Source organism: Pempheris klunzingeri, chromosome 2, assembly GCF_042242105.1.
Source record: "Pempheris klunzingeri isolate RE-2024b chromosome 2, fPemKlu1.hap1, whole genome shotgun sequence".
NCBI classification, from domain to species: Eukaryota; Metazoa; Chordata; class Actinopteri; order Acropomatiformes; family Pempheridae; genus Pempheris; species Pempheris klunzingeri.
This window is the reverse complement of record NC_092013.1, coordinates 16,996,318-17,018,096: the sequence shown is the minus strand read 5'-3', so window position 1 is coordinate 17,018,096 and position 21,779 is coordinate 16,996,318. Positions and strand designations below refer to the sequence as shown.

Below are 21,779 nucleotides of genomic sequence, written 5' to 3'. Positions count from 1 at the left end.
TGAGGACTGAGGCTAATGTACATGAGAGTGCCAAAAATAAATAGAAATACACATTGATGTTGTAAGTGACCTAAAGGGGATGACACATCTGTCAAAGAATATAGAAAAAATAGTATATTCATTTAATATGATAATGATATTAAATAGAATATAAACATTTGTAATAGAAGAGTTGAACAAAATCCATGTGAGCTGGTGAGTTGTGAGTATTTTTGGCACCAGAGGGTCAATATGGTTGTCATCGTTCATTAGTTGCTGCTTTTATTAAACACTTCATTCATCATTTCATTTTGCTGCGTATTCCATTTTGATTTTTTAAATGAAAGAGAGTTCTTTTTCAAAATATACGACAACAACTTAAAAGCAAGAGTCTAACTCTTAAATACAAATTTAGGTTTTTTATTGTTTGTATTGATGTAACTTTTCAAATGAGCTGCAGTGGAAGTTATGCAGTTCCACTGTAGTTATGCAGAGACACTGTATGTATTAAAAATAAAAAACTGAAATATCACATGTACATAAGTATTCACACCCTTTATTCAGACTTTGTTGAGGCACCTTTGGCAGCGATTACAGCCTCAAGTCTTCTTGGGTATGATGCTACAAGCTTGGCACAACTGCATTTGGGGTGTTTTCCCCATCCTTCTCTGCAGATCCTCTCAAGCTCTGTCAGGTTAGATGGGGAGCGTCACTGCACAGCTATTTTCAGGTCTTTCCAGAGATGTTCAATGGGGTTCAAGTCTGGGCTCTGGCTGGGCCACTCAAGGACATTCACAGACTTGTCCCAAAGCCACTCCGTCGTTATCTTGGCTGTGTGCTTCGGGTCGTCCAGGATGTCTCTGTACTTTGCTGCATTCATCTTTCCCTCTATCCTGACTAGTCTCCTAGTTCCTGCCGCTGAAAAACATCCTCACAGTATGATGCTGCCACCACCATGCTTCACCGTAGGGATGGTATTTGCCAGGTGATGAGCGGTGCCTGGTTTCCTCCAGACGTGACGCTTGGCATTCAGGCCAAATAGTTCTATCTTGGTTTCATCAGACCAGAGAATCTTGTGTCTCATGGTCTGAGAGTCGGTTAGGTGCCTTTTGGCAAACTCCAAGCGGGCTGTCATGTGCCTTTTACTGAGGAGAGGCTTCCGTCTGGCCACTCTACCATAAAGGCTGATTGGTGGAGTGCTGCAGAGATGGTTGTCCTTCTGGAAGGTTCTTCCATTTCCTCAGAGTAACGCTGGAGCTCTGTCAGAGTGACCATCGGGTTCTTGCTTCAGGTCGCGGTCAAACAGTGAAATATGATCCACATCTGTTAGTTTGAGGGTTTATCAGTTGGCAAAACACTACACAGTGGTTTATACTGCTATGAGACAGGATATGACAACTCTAGAGAGTTATCGTGAGCAGCAACTATTCTATTTTGCATCTCAGTGATCAGCTAGCTGCTAGTGACCAGTAGAAATACTGTGTTTGCATCAGTAATCTTCTAGGAACGTGTGTACCAGCCCTGCTGGGTCAACAGAGTTGTTGCATTAAAAATAATGAGGGGACTGTGTTTTTTTTCAAGGCGGCTAAAATCTGACTGAAAACAGACTAAAAAAGAGTATTTTGACCCATAACACATTGTGCAAGCGTCCAGCCAGTGGCAAATTACCTTTACCATCAGAATAATCAAATCAAATCATCGACAATTACCTGAAAGGTAGTTAGAAGCGTATGATAATTAAAACTCTTTTAAAGAGCTGTTAAAAAAAAGGCAGACTGGTCTGTATTAGCGAACCATTTGATTAGAAGGTACATTTAAATTTTATAATGAGAAGAGAAAGTGATTGGTCACAGCATGTGATCACCACTAGGAGTGAAGGGTCAACTCCGAATTGAAAGAGACGTCGGCCTTTTTTGGAGCCAACATAAAAGCAATCATAGCTAACTGAGTGTTTTGGCACCCATCCCTTTAAATACAACACCCTGCTGTGAGCGAACTCACTGCAAAGAGCAAAGTTTTGAATAATCCACCATATCACAGTTGTAATGATGTTTGACACATCATAGTGGGTATGAAGTGTCAAACATTATTACAACAAAGCAGTCAGAGAGGCAGCCAGGAGAGTGTCATCTCTCACCGGCTGACAGACAGTGAGCGGAGCGAACTGTGAAATCATTTGTCTGATTGTCTGGCAGCCAGGAGTAGGACTGAGCAACAATAACAACAAGCCCTGTGGTCAAATCTCCATCATTTCTAAATAATCCGTCATATTTCTGATTCTGTGCCCTCTGCACTTGCACTACACATCAGCCTGCCTGCTAGGAGTTTTTGAACATGAGAAAAAGTGTTGCTCTGAGATTGAGTTTGGCGTGTAAAGAGGAATGAGAATGTTTTTCTATACTGCAACATGAGTAACAACTCTGAGCTGCCCCCCCCCCCCGACCCTTTAGTTACTTTAGTCTCAACTGTGGTAGGCAAAAGAAAACTGTCTCTCGAGCATTTTATTCTAGCTAGTTTGCTAATAATCGTTAGCTTTATGAGTTTGTTTAAAACTCTTTGCCCAGTTTACTAATTTATTTGCATTACAAATGAATGATCCATGTTATTTAGAAGATATGGAAATAAAGGAGCAACTTTGTTTTTGCTTGGATGCTTGACATTGGAAGTCATGCAGCATGACCATTAAGTACTAAGTACTATGCGAGTTACGTTACGTTATGTTAGCGCAGACAAACATAAAGTTTAATCCACTCCTTACCCTTTTGCTCTCCACCCTCCACACTCTTATCGTTTCAAGTGTCTCTCTTACCAGACCACATGCTCACCACTTCAACATGTGAGGAAATCCAAAGCCTGACAAACCTGCCACGGTTGCTAAGCTATGATTGGACAATCACTATTGGTGATTGATCATTCGAGAGCTGTAAAATTACTGTACAATGTACCAATGTGTACATGAAAGGGTTGTTTTTTTTCTCTGCAATAAACAGGAAAAAGAAGTCGAAACAGCATCACTTTAGTCTGTATAACTCATCTGTGTCATTTATTGTGGTCTTCATCATTTGTGCTCATCTCTACTTCGCACAAAGAAAAACTATAGAGAGGAAAAAGTAATTTTCAAAGAGGATTTGAGCAACATTATGCCCTCCCCTCTTGCTCATATTTGTTCAGGCAGAGCAGAAGGCAGGGTTTGTGATAATCCTCCAGCTCTTCAGTTTGTGGGTAGTAAGCAGGAGGTAAGTCTAGCGATTATAGCGCTTTTCTGCATGAAGAGTGGGAGCTTTCAGCCAAAAAAACAACAGTTAGAAAAGTAGAAAGCCAACACCCACCCACGTCTGGGCAGAGAGCGGCCCTCAGGAGACACAGTGGTCAACAGTGCATGGGGCTTACCTGTCAAGAGTCTCATTGTGTCGAGAATGCAGTGAAGAGGAAACTCAGAGGAGCCAAAGAGGCCAAACAGCGAGAGAGAAGGAGAAGAAAAGGTCTTTTGACAAGTGCAAGTGTTTTAGCAAAAATCTGAGGATCAAAATCAAACCCCCGAACTGGATCAGCTGTTAAAAGTGGCTCTTGAGGAAATCAGTCATCAGGGACTTTACTCAGTTTTTCTCTCAAAATGGTACCAGCAGACATTGTTTCCCATCGCCTCACATCTCACTACTTAAATATGATGTCAGCAGCCTCTCCAGGAGGTTTCAGGGTTATTTTTTTCCCACCCGATTACAAGCTTGTCCTAGAAGTCTGTGATTTTAAATCAATTTGTTCCACTACACGCCACCATGCCCCACAGCTCTGGCCAGCAAGTCTACCTTGGCTTCTTCCTGGCCCCAGATCCCATTGGCATGGCTTTGTCCAGTCTGAGCTGCATAGATAGCAGTGGTCCTATCTCTCTACCTCTGTCCACCTGTTACAGCAGCCATTCACCTGTGTAATCGAATTATCGGAAGCCCGAAAGAAGCACAGAACAAAAGGAGTTAAAATGGGGAATAAAGAATAGGAAAGCAGCAAAGGCTAACAATGTCTAAAACAGGCCCTTATTCACTCATTCACTATTACCAATAATGTATAATAGAAACTCACCTGTTATCAAAAATGAATCTGCCGTATGTGTAAATAAGCTAACGTGATAACCATAGCCACTTAGAAGGTGATACCATGATGTCTGCCCCCAACGTAGCCAAAAAAAACTGCTAATGCAGATATAGTACTCTAACTCTATAGCAAGCAGTAAAATGGTGCATGTATCAGATGCAATGTGTTGTGCTGTGATATTGTTTGCCAAAAACATTAGAATAAATTGCCACAAAGTGTAGTGCAGTAAAGTAGAAAGTTCATTCAGTAGAGAGTGCATTCAGAACTACTTGATCTGCTGGAATAATTCAACCTCGGTGGGTGTGTGTGTATGGCAATGTAGAGTCAGCAATTATCGCTCATTTAAAATTGTGTAATTTTACAAAGATGCATTTCTGAAATTTTGAAAATTTCCTTTAACCACCTTTTAAAGGAACTCATCTGTCATCAAGTTCTTACACAGAAGATGATGTGAGAATATAATAATAATAAATTGAGCAGAAGTGGTTTGGATGCTTTGATCCATGATGGCAATTAATTTGTCTCTTTTGATCCATGTGGTGTTTTTATCAGGCACAACAGCCTCTGCACTCATATGCAACAAGAACTCTTGTCTGGCCCCCACTGCACCATCGCTCTTTTCATTCTTTTTGTTTTTTTTCTATTGGACCTTCCTGATCAGCAGTCAAGCAGCATTAAACGAATGCTTTGTCTACAGCAGCAGGTGCAGCAGCAGACAATGTCAAGGTGTTTTCCAAAACTTTACACTCTCTTTTCTGATATGTGTTTCAGAGCATTTCAACTCAGGTTGAATGAGTGGAAAATGGGCATAGAAACAGGTGGAATGAAACATACGTAGTGTATCCTAAAGCATGTATCTGCCTAACTTCTTCTCATCTGTCTCATTTCTAGGTACGGAGACATGGTGCCAAAGACAATTGCCGGGAAGATCTTCGGCTCCATCTGCTCCCTGAGCGGTGTGCTGGTGATCGCTCTGCCCGTCCCCGTAATCGTCTCCAACTTCAGTCGCATCTACCACCAGAACCAGAGAGCGGACAAGCGCCGTGCTCAGAAGGTAAACGTCCTCCAACAGGGAGTAATGTGGGGGTCAAATAAGTGCGTTTGTGCTGGAGTGTGCGCACATACATATAACCTGACCACTAGGAGTTCACTTTCTTGATGTTCAAAAGGCCTGAGTACCATAGGATCATTAGATATAAGTAAGTTAATGAGAATCAATGGGAGGTCGAAGTGTAAAAATGTTGTGTGAGAGGACACTAATGTGTCTGAAATAGCTTTTGAATTTCTTTTTTGTTATATTCAGATCATTAATATAATGAGAGGTTAAAAGAGCTTGACAAAGTGGTAGTCTCCTTTTTTATGAAGAGAACAGCGGACACATTTTACAAATTAAACAAGGTGATGGTGAAAAGGATTGACCCCAATTATGTATTCAGTGTCTTCAGTGCAAATGGCTGTCCTTCAGCCTACATCATGCCACATTTTCCAACACCGTCTCACACACACAGGAAATTTGCTGCCCTTCAGACCCACATTATTCATGGTCCCTCCACACATGCACACACTCTCTTGTTCTCACACACACTTAAAATCCAAGCACCAAATGTTAGCTATCCACTCACTACACTCACCCAGAGGGTTTGACCTTTCAACGGGTTTAGATAAGAGTGCTATTAAGGTAGAGAGCAGCTGCTGATAGCTAATTGAGGAGGGAAAAGTCTGGTTTGAAACCATACTGATATAAGAGTCCTTGGTAGCTCATTGTCTCATTAATATTTATATGTAGCCTTGAATCAACAGAAGTAGAAGGAAAAAATGCAGTTCAAACACAATGGAGTGAAATCTTGTACACCTTCATGTGGTTCAGTTTGCCTCTTCACAGTTGAGATAATAAAAAAAAAAAACACTCTAAAACCACTTTGCCAAATCATTACTGCAATGAAATTAAGTTTCCTACAGTTTTCCTACCTAACTTCTCATTTTTTTAGCAAATTACACCACAAATATGGAATAAGTGAAAATGCTGTAGGCCTAATACACATTGCAAATAAGATTTCCATGTAAATTGTTCCATGATGCCTGTAAAACTTGCATTAAGTAATCTATTGACTTTTAAATAAACAAACAGAAAAATGTAGTCTAAGAGCAGAATTGCATAGTGGGTGCTTTTTAAAGGGTGAAAATATTTTGATATTTTTAGATGTATTGATAGTAAGCAATGGTAAGTTTACTTCTATGAATTCTGTCCAACACAACAGTCCTCTTAGTTAAAATAGTTCCTTTTTGTTATTGAATGCATTCATGTTGAGTCGCTTAGCACAAAATCATCTGCCAAATTAGTCTAATAAAAAACAATTTTAATTTTGTGTCTATCCATAATTTTTCTTTCTTTAACACAGGTTTGTAAGAGCATCTCAAAAGTAAAATAATCACTTGTGTAATTACTTTCAGCTGCAAATTAAGTAGGCCAAATCCATTACAATTGAAAGGAAGCCTAAAGTAGTAGATTGTGACTAAGAATGCAAATTCTGGTCATAAGTTCAATGTTCAATCTGGCAGCATCATTTCTAATTTGGCAAACCGCACCAACTGCGGTTAAGATGGTCATGTGAATCTGCCTGAACAAGATCTTAGGAAGCTGTTGGTTTTTGTGACTCATCCTCTACAAACCATTACTGGGCACCAAGGACATTATTACTGAGTGGCTACAGGAGTCACACAGATGTTGTAACATTCATATTCAAATACAAACTCTTGAGTTGGAGTTATTCAGAGCACAAAAACCACAACGACCTTGTCTTAGACTGCTGCATCTTCAGTCTGGCAGCATTTCTGTTGGTCATTTAGTATTTTGTACTCATTGTACATGCTATTGTTTTACATAGATCCTGAGGAGTTCCCCTGAAGGATATTCTTTTTGTTGTAAAACATGTGTTAGACCACAGTGAGACAGTAAAACTCATACTAATGACATTCTTTTAGAGTTAGCAGCTCCTGGGGCTTATCCATCCCATTAAATTAGTGAGAGGTGAAACTCTGGGATACATAACCCATTTTAAATGAGGAATTAATTTATCAAAGCACTATTGAGCTGTTAAATGAAAATGAAAAAGAAATGACATTTTTTATTACAGTTTTTTTTTTTGCTGCAGTCATAGAGGGACCAGAAGTGGAAGACTGTAATGCAGTGGTATTATTTTTAAGACCAACATTAATCTGATATGTTCAATATTAGACTCAAGTATTGTTCTTTGAATCAGTCACATACATGGATGGTGCAGTGAGTGGAGTGAACAGTAGCATTTGCAACATGATAACAATAACAATAAGATAATAGATAAAAGAAATATTAGACTTGAGAAAACAGTCTCATCACAGTGTACAGAGTTTTCCCTTTTCTCATGAAGTTCAATTGTAATTGCAATGCAATTTCTTATTTTCTGAACACTTTAAGAACTTATATTTTGCTAGCTTAAACCTGCAATAAAAACCTATACTGATTGTTTCGCCACTTGGGGGAAGCAGAAACAAGCTGGAAACACAATACTAACGTATAATCACTTTTTAAGTTGATATGATGACTTTGTTTGCAAACAGTTCAGCACATCCAAAGCAACATTATGGTTCATCAAAGTCCAATGTTCACTCATCTTTTAGCTCTGTTTTGGTCTCCACCAACTCCTAAGGGAAATATGTGGCTCTTTAGCTGCAAAATGTTGTGTTCACTATGTTCACCAGTTGTCGTGTACAGTGGATTTATAGAATTTGTTTTTCTGAAAACAGGTGTTACCATACACAGATAAACAACACTGGGGAGAGTGGTGAGTGTGAACCAAAACATTTAAGTTGCAGACTGTATATCAGAACAATGAGCTGAAAGACACTATAAAGCTCAGGGAAACTGCTAATTCTAGTGACTAGTGACTTACTCTGTGGGTAATATGAGCGACCTCTTTCACATACAAGTAGTCACTTAATCCATTGTTAACATAAAAATATTGAAACTTAAGCCAATGGAGTTGAGATGTTCGCGAAGGGATCAGTCAAACAATTTAATTGAAAGCCACAGTTGTTGAATTGATCTTGCTAGGATATTTTTCTTTGATCCTCAATACATATATTCCTAAAGATCAATAAAACAGGACTTTTTCAGAAAACCATGTATACATAAAGATAGAACCTTCCAAGCCAAAGGGATTTTTTTTCATGCTGAATAATATAAATACATTTGCACTACAAAAGAAATGAATATTACAGAAAGGTGCATCTTTGTCACAATATGATGAGTTACTGTTACAGCTCTAAAAATACTCTGTAATCCTCTTACATAATAAGAATGCCTTGCACATTGTGTAGGTGCTTTGCTGGACTGGTCTGTGTAATTTTCTCTTCTTACCATGTATTTATCTGGTAAATGCCTGCACCTAAAAAAAGGTTACCAAATCACATTCACAAGCCACTTACTGTGCACCTTTGAGCAATTTTTCACAGATGAACTGAATTATGTCCTATATATTTTACTCTATTGTATGAGCTTGACAACAGAGAGAAAAGGAAGAAATGTAGAAAAAGAGGGAAACAAGGAGATCTGTTTTATATTAACTCTGTTCATCCTTTCTCCCTACCTCTATTACTCCATCTCTCCTGGCCTTCCTTTCCTCACTAAGTCTCATTCGTCTTCATTCTTCTCTAACAACAGGCTGCTCCAGGCTCCCATTACAATTATGTAGTCATCTGGGAATTTGCCTTTACAAAAAAGGTCCTCTCATGTACCCATTGCAGCTTCACAATCAGAAAGTAGAAATAGAGAATCTAAATTGGATTTAATGACAGTCGTTCCTGACTATCTACTGTAGTGTGTGTAGAGGGGAGGGCGGAGGGGGTTCAGTGTAGAGTACAGCGTCTCTTTTTTTATGTGCAGTCACCCACAGAGGACATAACTACCTAGAGGAACAACCCATGATATTAATATGCCTTATTCCTAGACAAGTCAAAAAGAAGACTTCCCCAGAAGAAGAAGAAAAGTTTCTTTTTTTTTTTATGTCTGCACAACTCAGAGATGCAGCGTACATAGAGTGTCACTGAGTGTCAATGCAGTAAATAGACTGAGGTCATACCGGTAATGGGACAGCAAAGTCAAGTGGAGCCACACTCAGAGATGGCAGGTTGTCTGGGGAAAAAAAACCCAAGATGGGAGACGTGAGGGCAAAACAAGACAACAGGAGCAAGAGAGGAAAGAGAGATGGAGGTCGTACAAGAGAGAAAAGAGAGAGAGAAAACACAAAGGAGACAGTCAGAGGGAGGGAGGCTGTGGTAATGGAAAGAATAAAAGAAAGGGGAAAAGGTCTCTGTATGCAGTAGTTTCAAGGCTCACTTGTGTGAGAGGTGAACACTTCGTGCCCTTTTCCTTGACCTGCTGCAGCCTGACTGTTTGGCTGTCGGACTGTGGGTGGTATAGTTGATCTCAACCATAATTTTAGCATAATGTATAAAGTTTTCTATACTTCCTCATTGCTCTTAATGTATGTCCAAAAACGTTTAAAACCACATCATTGAGATGAACTTGGTGTCATGGTCCTTCATTACTATCAATGTGGCAAAGTTTATTTTAGTCCTGCTGCTGTGAATACTCACTAGCGCACCAAATGTATCGTGTGTATTAATCCCCAACAAATGTACTTGCTAAACACATCAGTGCCCAGTTGTTCTCCTCATTAGCCTTCTCATAACCTGTTTTAAAAGGGGAACTCCTCCTCTTTTACACAGAAAGGTCAATTTACTCATCTAACCAGCCTGTGAACAAAGTTGCATCATGTATTTTAGTGCTGAGGGGAGTTTTTTGAAGCAACAGAACATAAGGGTTGGGCAGACGAAAGAGGAAGAAAGAAAGAAAAGTACATATTAAACACCAGCCTTATCCTTGATGATGACGTGGACCTGGACTCCACTTGGAACTAGACTTGTGACTTGAAACCCGTTTCTCAGGACTTGATCAAACTTGAGTTTCTTACACCTTTGGACCCTGGAAAATAAATCAGTATTTCATCAGCTCAGACTAAGATTCCTTAAACAAGCATTCAGGCTCAATGGACCATCAGACAAGAGGAAATACTCATCACCACATCAGAGCAACCAATTGCAGTGCTCTTGCACTTACTGAAGGATCAGAGTTAGTTATTCTTTCATATTTTTTCCTTCCTCGTGTCAAGTGGAGCTTTTGATCAATAAGAAAGGCAGCCAGCACACGACAGCACTTCCTCCTTCAAATTCATTCACTCTTTAACTGAGGCTTCGGAGAAAGAAGTCGACGAGTGTCTCCCTTCTTTCTCTCCATTTCACATACCCCACACGTACATACACCAGCGTTATTATTACATCTCAGTCTTCAGCATTCCTCACACCTTCACAGGTATTTGCAGTCAGACAGACACTTTCTGAAGCATCCAAACTAATTCCATTACTCCTGATTCACGTCTGGGAAGCAGATATTGCTCTGCCTCTCTCCTGTTTCTGCAAATGCATTTATCAGGCAAGAGAGAGCTGCAGGACAAGGTTAAAGAAATATCTCACCTTACGTGTTCAGAGGCACTCGAGGCAGCTCTATATCGTATAGAGTCGTCCTTATATCCTCTTCATTTGTAGAAATTCCCAATACTATTTTTCTCTCATTTCCTGTCTGTCTCTCTCTGTCTCCCTCACTCTGTTCACTTATCACATCTTATCAGTCATCGTATCTTCGGGAAGAGTCATCACATTTATCCTTTTGCTACAACTCACTGCCAACAGAGAAAAAGATGTGTCAAAGGTTGAACACAAGGCTGATTTTTCATTCATCCTTTTAACTGGGAGAGTATAATAAAGATAATTCACTGTTGTTTGGATCCTCATTAGCTTCGTGGTGGTTGCTGGTTTTACTGGTGTTGACATAAAATCATGTTAATAAAAACAGCAATTTAGGGTAAGAGAGAATCAGTGGGACAAGAAAAGGCAAAGGAAACCAAAGAGAAGTGCCAGAAAACAGGAGGACTGTTTTTTAAGTGAAAACAAAAAAATAAAACAATGAAAACTAGGGAAGAGGAGTCCCAATAAACAAAATTAAATCACATAAAATTATTTCACCTGCTCTTCCTTCAGAGAAAATCTACTTTTGATCTTGTCTACACCACATTGTATGTGGCCAAAAGTATGTGGACGCTGCTGTCTTAATTAGGGCTACAACAAACATTATTTTCACAATCAATAAATCTTTCTTGACAATTATTTTCTTCATTTCTTTCATCTCTGGTGTTCAATCAATTGGTTGTTTTGTCTATAAAATGTCAGAAACTAGTGACAAAAATCAAGTTCTCTGAATCCCAGTGTCTTCAATGTCTTCAAAAATCTTGTTTTGTTCAACTTACAGTTATTCAGTTGAAATGAAAACAGAAGACCAAACAAAGCAGCAAATCCTCATACTGGAAAAGCTAGAACCAGAGAATATTAGATATAACATGTATTTTTGCTTGAAAAATGACTTGTATGATAAATCACTTATCAAAATAGTTGCCAGTGAATGTTCTGTTGATTAGCTGATTAATGGACTTGCTGTTTCAGCGGTTTTCCTCATATTCTTCTGTACCTTTGGTCTGTGGCTGTTTTTCACCAGTTGGGATACGCCCCTTAGTTACAAAGAAGTAAAATATTTTCACAATAGTCAAACAGTCCCAAATAATTTTGAGAAAGGCCCTTTTCTGTTTCAATGTGACAATGCTCCTGCTTACAAACAAGGTCCATCAAAACTTGTTTTTCTCAGTTTGGTGTGGAATAACTTGATTGGTCTGCAGTCAGAGCCCTGACCTCAACCCCATCCAACACCTTTTGGGTTGAACTGGCACACGCTTGCGAGCCTGGCATTATCCCGCGTCATCACTGCTGCTCTTGTGGCTGGATGGGAGTGAATCCCTGCAGCCAGGATACAAAATCCTGTGGTAAGACTTCAGAGTGGAGGCCGTTAGCAGCACATTAATGCCCATGGTTTTGGAATGAGATGTCGAACAGTCCCATGCTTTTGACCATATAGTGTACTGTATGTGGGCTGCATAATTCAAACAGAATAACTACTGTAGAGTTGTCTTTTCATACATTATGTAAGAAAGTCTTTATGAAAAAAATCCAAAATTGTGGGGGTAGTACAGTAGTAGCTGTGAGAATTACTACAGAGCTTGGATGGCGAATTGGCAGATTCTCGCCATTAAACAAGGCATTAGTCATCTTCTGTGACCTCCCGCCCACTCTGTCTGATGCTGTGACCTCTTCTTCTTCCCACACCCAGAAAGCCAGACTGGCCAGGATAAGAATATCCAAGTCCAGCAGCGCCAACGCCTTCCTCCAGAGCAAACGCAACGGACTGCTCAACGAACTGCTGGAGCTGACGGTAAGAAAGGCCTCTGACCCTCTAAACAATAAAAACCACCAACAGGAAAGTGGGTGCGATGATTACTGAGACATCTTTTCAAATGTGTTCATCAAAAATGACATGTAATGTGAGCAGAATGTAATTCGGTAAGAGAGATTAATCATATTGTTCCTTGTCAAACATCCCTCTGCTAATTATTTCAGTTCATTGCAACTCAATAGCTTGAAAGCAGCAACTTCATAACTGCGGGATGCACACACAAACGACTACACACACACACACACACAAAATGACAAACAATTACTGCCTTAATTAACCAAAGGACAATTTAGAAGTCATTTACAGGCTGTAAAAGAGCAGCAGAAGTTGGAGTCATTACATTCTCGCTGTTATACAGGGCAGGGGTGATAGCAGAGGAGTTACACCAATAATCCTCCATGTTGTCGTTATCAGTGTAATCACACAAAGTACTTCTCTTAGTTTTCTTTCAGTCGTAGATTGATTTAATCCATGTCTGTAAAACTTGTAAAGTCAGACAGTAGAGTATGTTTTTAGTTTATTTGCTTGTTGCATCACTGGTAATTAGAAGGTTAATGAATTAAAACAGGCTGCAGCGAACTTCAAGATCGCACCAAGACTCCTGGTCCTGCAAGGGTACAAAATGTTTCCGTCTTTCCCCCTGTATATGAATAAGGATAACTCTGGGGTTATGTTCTTGTCTTTGGTCATCACCATACATTAAACCTTCAATAATTGATGTTTGTGGCAAATCAAAAGTCAAGACAAGTTGTAAACATAATACTGATATATAAAGTTGATATGGCGAAGTTGTTCTAAAAGAGTTTAGTGTATTTACACATCCAGTAATATTTTACTCTTTCTTTTAGCTCAGTGTTTGGTCTCTAACCACTCCTGAGGTAAATATCTGGTTTTAGTCGCTTAAAACTCCACGTTCTGCGCCAGCTATCCGCTAACATTGTCTGTCTGCTATTTAGTGCAAAGCAGGTGTCGTACATATATTATAGTTGCTTTAAAGAAGTAGTTCAACATTCTGAGAAATAAGCTTTTCTGCCGCTTTGCTGTGAATTGGAGATTGATACCACTCTCATGTCTGTGCGCTCAGTGACGAACCAAAGCCAAGCAATTAACTTGGTTTAGCATACAGCCAGGAAACAGGGGGACACAGCTAACCTGGCTCTCTCCAAAGTTAAAAAACATGCCTACCAGCACCGTCCCCTGGCTCACTAATTAACACATTACATCTGATTTAAATATAAAAACAAGAAGTTGTGGTGTTACAGGGAGTGACTTGAGGTTACCATGAGGCTGCCAATCAGCCAATAGGTCTTTACCAAAAAATGCAGGGCATGACTTCCCTTAAAACCAAAAGCTGCCATTTTTTAATTTCTGTTCGTGTATGGATTAAAGTAGATTTAGTCAACTTTAGAGACTATCTCCACAGAGCCAGGCTAGCTGTTTCCCAGTGCTTTCAGTTTTTATTGCCAAGCTAAGCTAATTACCTCTTGGCTCCATACTGTACTTAACACAGAGACACGAGGTATTTATCCTCTCATCTAACACTCAGCAAGCACGCAAACAAATGCATTTAACAAACTGTTTAACTATTTATCTCAATCACATGTCCTTCTCTTTATGGCCACTTGCAGACATCAGTAGTCATCCACCACAATGTTCTCCTCCACTTTTTTTAACTTGTCACCACCATGGAAAAATGTGTTTGGTAATGCGTGAGCAAATTGCCAATATCCTTCCCATCCACTCCATCACTCTTGCTTTCAGTAACACAGTCCCCTCCTTGCAGATGGTTACTAAAATCCATTTGGATCTAATCGAGTCCAGTGTGAAAGCTCATGGGTGTCTGGTTAGAATTATCATACAAATGCCATCTGTGAGTGTAGAGCGACCCCCCAACCCTCTGCATGTGTGTGATGAGGCTGCCAGAGTCCTGGCACATCAAATTACGGTGGTGTCACTGCTGTCAGTCAGTCAGTAGCGCTGCGTGAGTCTGGGTTGGGAGTGAGTGGGGATATATATGACAAAATGACTGGTTCTCTCAGAGCCTATAGTTAGATTAAAAGTTCTGGTCTGCTGGTCTTTTTCAGTTTTCCCTGGAGGCTTTCTAATTTTTTGACGGCCATTTTTTTGTTATCCAGATGACAGGCACACTGTCGTAGAGGGTGATTTATTGATAATCCTGTAAAGTTTTGCATAGGACCTCACAAGACCTTAGAGTTTATCCCTTCGGGTGCCTAATTTGGGCTTTTCACTTTAGAATGACAGGATTTCTGCTGATTTGCCCTCCAAATCACTGCCCACATTGCTGATTATGCCAGTGTTTTAAACAGGTCTGGGAAGGTGCTCAATGAGAATGGACAACCGAACCAACCCGATCTTTGTAGGGAAGGACCATGATCATGTCCTGTTCATGTACTAATGGCAAAAAAAACTGGCATCAAATTGCTGCAAAAGTGGCGACAAATGTAGATGAGAATAATGCAGCTACATGGTTCCTCTATCATGCTTTATATCATATTACAGTGTACAGTATTGACATATGAAAGTGTATCGTGAATTTGTACATTATACATCAATCAAGAAACTGATAATTGACAAAGACGTCAGATTTGAGTGTCTTGCTAATACAGCAAATTAAATGATAACCGAAAAAGTCATTTATCATATTAGTAAGGAAATTGCAGCAGTGCTCTAATTCACGCACAGATGTACCCACCACTGTATGTCAAAACGTCTGACAGATTTATATCATGTCAAGGTGTATTTTGTCATATCGCCTCATAACGGATTGTTTTAAGTTGGCCTACAGAAATAGAAGCGCTTGAATTTAATGAATGAATTCAGTCTGTTGAACATGCTCCTGCCTTTCTTAAGGCTTCATTATGTTGCATGTCTCCGGAACATCTTAGTATAGACAATAGAAATGTACACCATTTCTCGAGTTATACCGAGGTTCCTGTTGTTTCTCTCGTGGGTAACACAGTAAATCAATAAGCAGGAGGGATTTTGGATTTTACAGTGTACATTTACCTTAACATCTATCTGATGAATAGCACTGAACCAGGACCGTATAGAGTAAGGTCTGACTTCTGACATTTCAGTTACAGATCTGCTCATGAAAGCGGATGATAGGAATTCTTCTTAAAGCTTGGAAAAAATGATGTCGGGCAGCTATAAAGAAACACGAAATATGATTTATCCACATAAAGAAAGGTCTCCTCCATTTGAGTTTAGTACAAGCCATTTAAAATCAACGATGACGGACCGAAACGTCCAAGCTCTGGGAGAGCTTGAGTCACAGGCTATTTGAAGAAGTACCTTGATTTGTCAGCTATTTAATTCACTGGTTGAGCCAGAAAGAAACCATCTCATATGGTAATATTGTCTATGATATAACCTTCAAATTTCAGTCACTGTTTCTATCTATAAAATAGTATGAAAATGATCTATACCCTTAGAGATTGTATCCATATCACTCGTTCTTGCCAGTCATTGCCGACATCCTCTCTTCATTTACTTAGATATTAAGGTAAAAAAAAGCTATCATGGTCACATTTCAGGTGAACTGCATCAAATTGCCTTCTTTCTTTACATGAAAAGAAACCTTCGGCCTTGACACAGGTCACAGTCTCTAGCCATACGATGTCTTTGATAAAGCCCCTGTCACAGTGGAAATCCACACATTGAGACATGAGAAGGCAAACTGCTCTCGTGCCCACATCGCTGTATTGTTCATGTGTCTGGAGTCTGAATGAGAGTCCTTGGGCTGGATCGCCACCCACCCAAATCCTTTGAGTAACAATTTGCGCTGTGGGGAGAGAATTAATTTGTTTTCAGTTTTTCATGTTTTTTGGCAATTGCGATTACTTTGAGACTAAGCTATATTTGAGCAGGAGCTTTGAAACCAAGTCCCTTTTGGAGAAATACCAAAAACTGGTTCCATAAGTTTCTGTTTCTGTTTTTCTCAACTCCTCTGTTTTTCCTCTTTTTGAAGAATCACACATCAATAAGTGTTCAGCTTCCTGGAGCATCACATAACGCACAGTGGTGCCTATTGGATAATTAAGTAAGAGAGCTGGCAATAACACTGCGCTAGACTTGATATTTTATTAGTTCAATACTGAAAGAAGGGATATTTTTCTTACACTAGGAACCAAACCAGAGGCAATAAGAGTATTAATGGCACAAAAGATGCACAATGGAGAAAATGATTTAGAACCAAATCACTTGCCAAAGCAGGCTTAAGGCTGAGGGATCAATTCACACCAAGCAGAAACGCTGTCAATTATGCAACTAAATGGCTAGTAAGTGATTTGAAAGTAAACAGCAGGGATGGTTGGCTACCAGCTCACAATGGAAATGAGAGTAAAATCAACAAGCACATATCAAGACGGTTCAGTTAAAATGGGCGACACGAAGCAGAACAAAAGCATGACGTCACTGGCATTTCAGCACTGATGAGACCAGGCTGAGTTTGAGTCTTTAATGAGTTACCAGGATACACCAACAATGTAATTTGCCAACATTCATCAAATCTGCATGTGTGTGTCTGTGTGTGTCTGTGTGTGCATGTGTGTGTGGCTTATTAAGGATACAGAAGAGGATGAACAGAAGCTGTCGAAGTCCATCTCTCTGTTAGAGAGCCAACACCACCACCTACTGCACTGTCTGGAGAAAACCACTGTGGGTACACATTAACGCTTCTCTATCTTTGACTCCAACACTTTAGGCTTTAAAAACCCAAGGCTGAAGGGATGTATTCATTTTCATTTACGTATTGTATCATGAGAGCAAGCTTTGCGCACAGCATCTAGTTCAGGGCTGGAGGTGCTGACAACTGCAAGCTAAAAACTGCACACTCAATCCACCAACAATGTTAAATTGTGTATTTTTCTTCGTCATCATTGCCTACTTTCCCGTGCCTTTTTCTCCATGGTGTTTGCTTTACACACCTGTATTGTATGCCATTGTTAGTCATTACATAAACGGTGTGGGTGTGTATTTAAACCTCCAGGGAGTTTTATTGCTGTCAAAGATGTCTCTGTGACAGTAATCTTTTCCCTCCCGTTGAATATGTGCTTCAGCATCAGTCAGAAGGAAGAAACAAAGTCTTGGCAAAAATCCTTCGAAGACACTTTTCACTAGACATTTTGTGTCAGTAGTGTACACAGTGATTCGGATGTTCTGTGCATCAGTGTACTCCTGAAAGTGCAGACAGCTACTGATTTGCAAATGTTTTGGTGTTAAAAAACACAAATCTGTATAAAATAGTGACACTGGATCTGGTCTACAGCCAGCGTGAGTTTTTGAATGATAATTTTTAAAGTTTATCATTATAATCAGCATTAATTATCCTTTTTTTTGTGTATTTATTAGTAAAAATCGAAATGATATATCAGTCAAGGCATCACGTACTATGACTGTCTTTCATTTGCTTCAAATACTGTTTTCCTCTCTTTCTTTCCTCATTTCTCTTTCTCTCCAGGCCCACGAGTTTGTGGACGAACAGTTGTACGAGCAGAACTGTTTAGAAACAGCGATACAGACCTACCCATCGCGCAGCCCGTCTATAACCAGCCACGACAGCTCTGTGGGTACCTGCTGTGGCCGCAGGGTAAAGAGAGACACTCCTCTGCCCAACTCCAGCCTTCCCTCCACCCACCCTGTCGCAACACACCAGAGCCCACTGCAGGAGCTCAGTGCCATCCACATACAGTGTGGCGACCCGCCGTCACACGGCGCCAGGTAAAACTCAGGGACAGCAGAAACACACAGCGGCATCAGAGGGGGAACAGATGCTCGGTATCAAGGTTGTTTGCTGATATTTTGGGTCAGTTCACTCAATTTGCAAAAAAGATTTTTCTCTCTTGCTGCGAGTGGTGTAAAGCCATGCATAATGTTTCAGTTTTATGTGCCAAGTTTCTGAGATACTTTATCCTCCTCCAGGCATCTCACAGCATTGAAGAGTTACATTTGAAAAGCTTATTCGCAGTGTGTCTTTTTCAGAAACAACATCCCAACTCTAAATATTCAACAGTTTTTGGCAGAAAAGCGTGTTAAAGAATTTTGATAAAAATCCCCTTGAGGAGGCGCCTGTGAGATACTGAGTTTATTCTATGGACGTCAGAGGATTGGCAGCGTCTGCTTGTCTACACTCCTTTGAGGAAAAGAGGAATGGAATTAAAATAAGATGCCTTTATCCCTCTATGAGACACATGTCAGCATACCTCCTGTGACACCAGGTCCCCTGTGCATTATATTCTCCCAGAGAATATCCAGAGAATCGAGGACATGGTTTCTTGAAAGATGTTTCTTTCGATGCTTTGATCACTGCAAAAAAAACATGACATTCATTTCCGTTTTGGAGGAGGGGGGTAACAGAAATCTCAAAACCTCAGCAGATAAAACTGAAACAATGTTGAAGACCAGATGCAACTAAAGGTAGAGAAAGAATAAACGTCTTAAGTAATTTTGGACAAACTAAAAATTTTATGCTACCCAAAACAAACACTAGAGGGGATTGTAGCAACAGTGTACAATATAATCAAAATTTTCAAATTGAATTAAATTTAGTAGTGAATTATATTTTCCCCCAACTTTTAAATGCTATCTAATAAGATAAACCTATTTACATTATTATAACAGTTAATGATAAGCTAATGATTAACTATAACAAACAGTAGTAGATTGAAAAATGGCAGAGCGATTCACTTGAAACTCATAAAGGTAACAGTGGATCTCTAGGCTGCGTAATATGCAGCAATAGAGGAAATCTGGATTATTTGTTTATGGGGTCTGGCAACGTTTTTATTATTAGCTAACAGGCATATTTTTTACCCCAGGCTATTCCATGAACACATCAAATTTGAGTCATTATGCAATTCATCTTGTAGACAATATTAACTCAAATATTACTTTGTGCGAAGTCAAGATTATGTGTAATGGCTCTTTGGCAGCCTTTTTCAATGAAATGATGTCTAGGTAGATCATCATTATACAATTGTATAATGTAGCCTCTCTCTCTCCCTCTCTCTCTCTCTCTCTCTCTCTCTCTCTCTCTCTCTCTCTCTCTCTCTCTCTCTCTCTCTCTGTTTTTTGTTTGTGTCTAGTCGTTCAAATCTCAACCTGAAAACTGATAACAGCGGCAGGACCAATTGCCAAGGCGGTCGAATCACCACAGCGATCATCAGCCTCCCGACGCCCCCTGCTTTGACCCCTGATGGCGATGGCCTCCACGGGCCCCCCCAGAGGAGGCCGCCCCCACCACCGGGTCACCCTGCAACTCCGAGCATCCAGACCACAACGAGCTCAGCTGGCATCAACATCATCAAAGTCTCTGCTCTGTGACTCTCGGGCTGACGGATGAAACTCTGCTCAGCGGGAGGGAAGAAAGGAGGAAGAGAAAGAAGATGAAGAGAAGGAGGCGAAGCAGGTTACACTATGGTCGCACCGTGTCTCGTCGGACAGGATCGGTAGGAAGAGCGCTGTTCTCCAAAGGAGTCACCAGTTGGTGGTTTAGAGAGGACAGATGATGTGGAGATGTCACTGAGGTAGAAGACTGTAGATATTTGAACCGAGAATCACGCACTCGTCATGTCGTGTATGCCCTGTAGATACGGACAGAATTGCTGCATTTCTAATAGTTACTAACAGCAGAACAGGTTTACAGCAAGTACTGTGGAAAAGATTGAAAGACATTGTGCAATTAGCAAATCCCTTCATCAGCAGATGCTGTCGACGTACCACAAATTCACAGTAAATTTAAAGTGAATTCACAGTGAAATGGTAAAAAGAATATTTTGTTGACTTTAAATGTGTTTGAAGAAAGATGATCAAAAGTGTTGACTGTGTTTACTTGAATTTGATTGGTCTTTTTTGTGTTATGTGTTGTTTGTCTGAAGTATTTTGAGGAAAAAAAAAAAGAACAATGGTTGAAAACTAGTTTTCTTTACAGCATCATTTGAACAGTCAGTAACTGATGCTGCTAATATCGTACCGCTGAAATGTGGGTTTGATGTGTCTGAGACTGAAAACAGTGTTTTTGTTATTTTTTGTTAGAATATTGTACCTATTCTTCATGTCAAAGACTCAAACAACACTGTGCTTTTTAGTTGCTTCATGTTTAAATTTCTAACACTGTCTTTGTGACATTATGGGTTTTCACACCGAGGTGAGACAGAGCAGTGGTTCTCGACCTGAGAGTCAAAAGCCTCCTGCTGACCTCCTGTGTGCCCACATTTTAAAAAGGCATCACAAAAATCATTCATTCTTAAAAAAAAAAAGCCCCTGGGCACTGCTGTTTCTAGCAAACGTTACTCAAACACAAGAAAATAGTGCGTTCGTTTGGGACTACTTTCAGCTGTGGATGAATATAAATTTAGAGTGCAAGTGAGCAGCACCAGGATGGCGTATATGGGAAAATAAACTACAATGCCCATGTTCACTGTAACAAAAGGACGTATTATCCAAAGAAACTTTGAAGCTCAGTGATGTTTTTTATGGAGGTCTATGGCACAGAGTATATCTTAACTTATATCAGTGAGCCAATGACTACAGAGGCATTACTTGTAAGTAGGAACGATCCGTCGTTGATTTTGGTCTGTTCATGGGATTTGTTGACAATAAGAAAAATATAAAACATTTCCAGCCTTAACCCTTAAAGTAATGAAATATATACAGTGTTTTTATGCTCCTGTTCATATAAATGTGATTGGTGCTTTTTGTCCTGTGGAATGATTCAAAGCTGCTACTGTTACGCTGCCTCCACTCTCTGAGTGTCGTAGGCTGAGAAAGAAAATATAATAGAAAATGATAATGTGTGTATTCATCATGTGCATGAGTGGGCATTTTGGCAACACTGTCATATCAAACAACCACAGAAAAACATCACAGGGATGGGGCCAATTCATGTTCAATACAGCTTTTTCAAAGTAAAAGTGAAACTAAGAAGCGACATGAAAATGTGATTATTTCTACGCTTTTGAAATGGAGAGAATGAAAGTAAAATATGCAACTTTAAAAATGTGTTTTGTGCATCCAGTTACCCTGGTTTTGTTATCTTCTCTCTCTACTGTCTTTTTTTCTTTGGATGAATTCTAACTAAGCAGAAAAACAACAGCTTGTTCATGTTGTATCATTGCAAATTGAAAATATGTTTTCCCTTTGAACAGTTAGGGCCTAACTGTTTCTGACAGCCGAACACAAGTTTTAAATGTAATTTAAAACTTTGATTTTATATTTGTCAAGAGCATTAAGAGTGTACACAATCAAGTAAATGAGA

General features: G+C 39.8%; 1 protein-coding gene across 1 annotated transcript in view; it reads left to right on the top strand.

The window, feature by feature from the left end:
* Nucleotides 1-19,846, top strand: part of LOC139217590 (A-type voltage-gated potassium channel KCND3-like) — an 89,510-nt gene extending 69,664 nt beyond the window's left edge. The window contains exons 2-6 of the mRNA XM_070848948.1: nucleotides 4,960-5,122; nucleotides 12,380-12,481; nucleotides 17,090-17,182; nucleotides 17,985-18,244; nucleotides 19,609-19,846. Of these exons, the coding sequence (XP_070705049.1) occupies nucleotides 4,960-5,122; nucleotides 12,380-12,481; nucleotides 17,090-17,182; nucleotides 17,985-18,244; nucleotides 19,609-19,846 (856 nt within the window). The remainder of the gene's footprint in view (nucleotides 1-4,959; nucleotides 5,123-12,379; nucleotides 12,482-17,089; nucleotides 17,183-17,984; nucleotides 18,245-19,608) is intronic.
* Nucleotides 19,847-21,779: the final 1,933 nt, after the last annotated feature.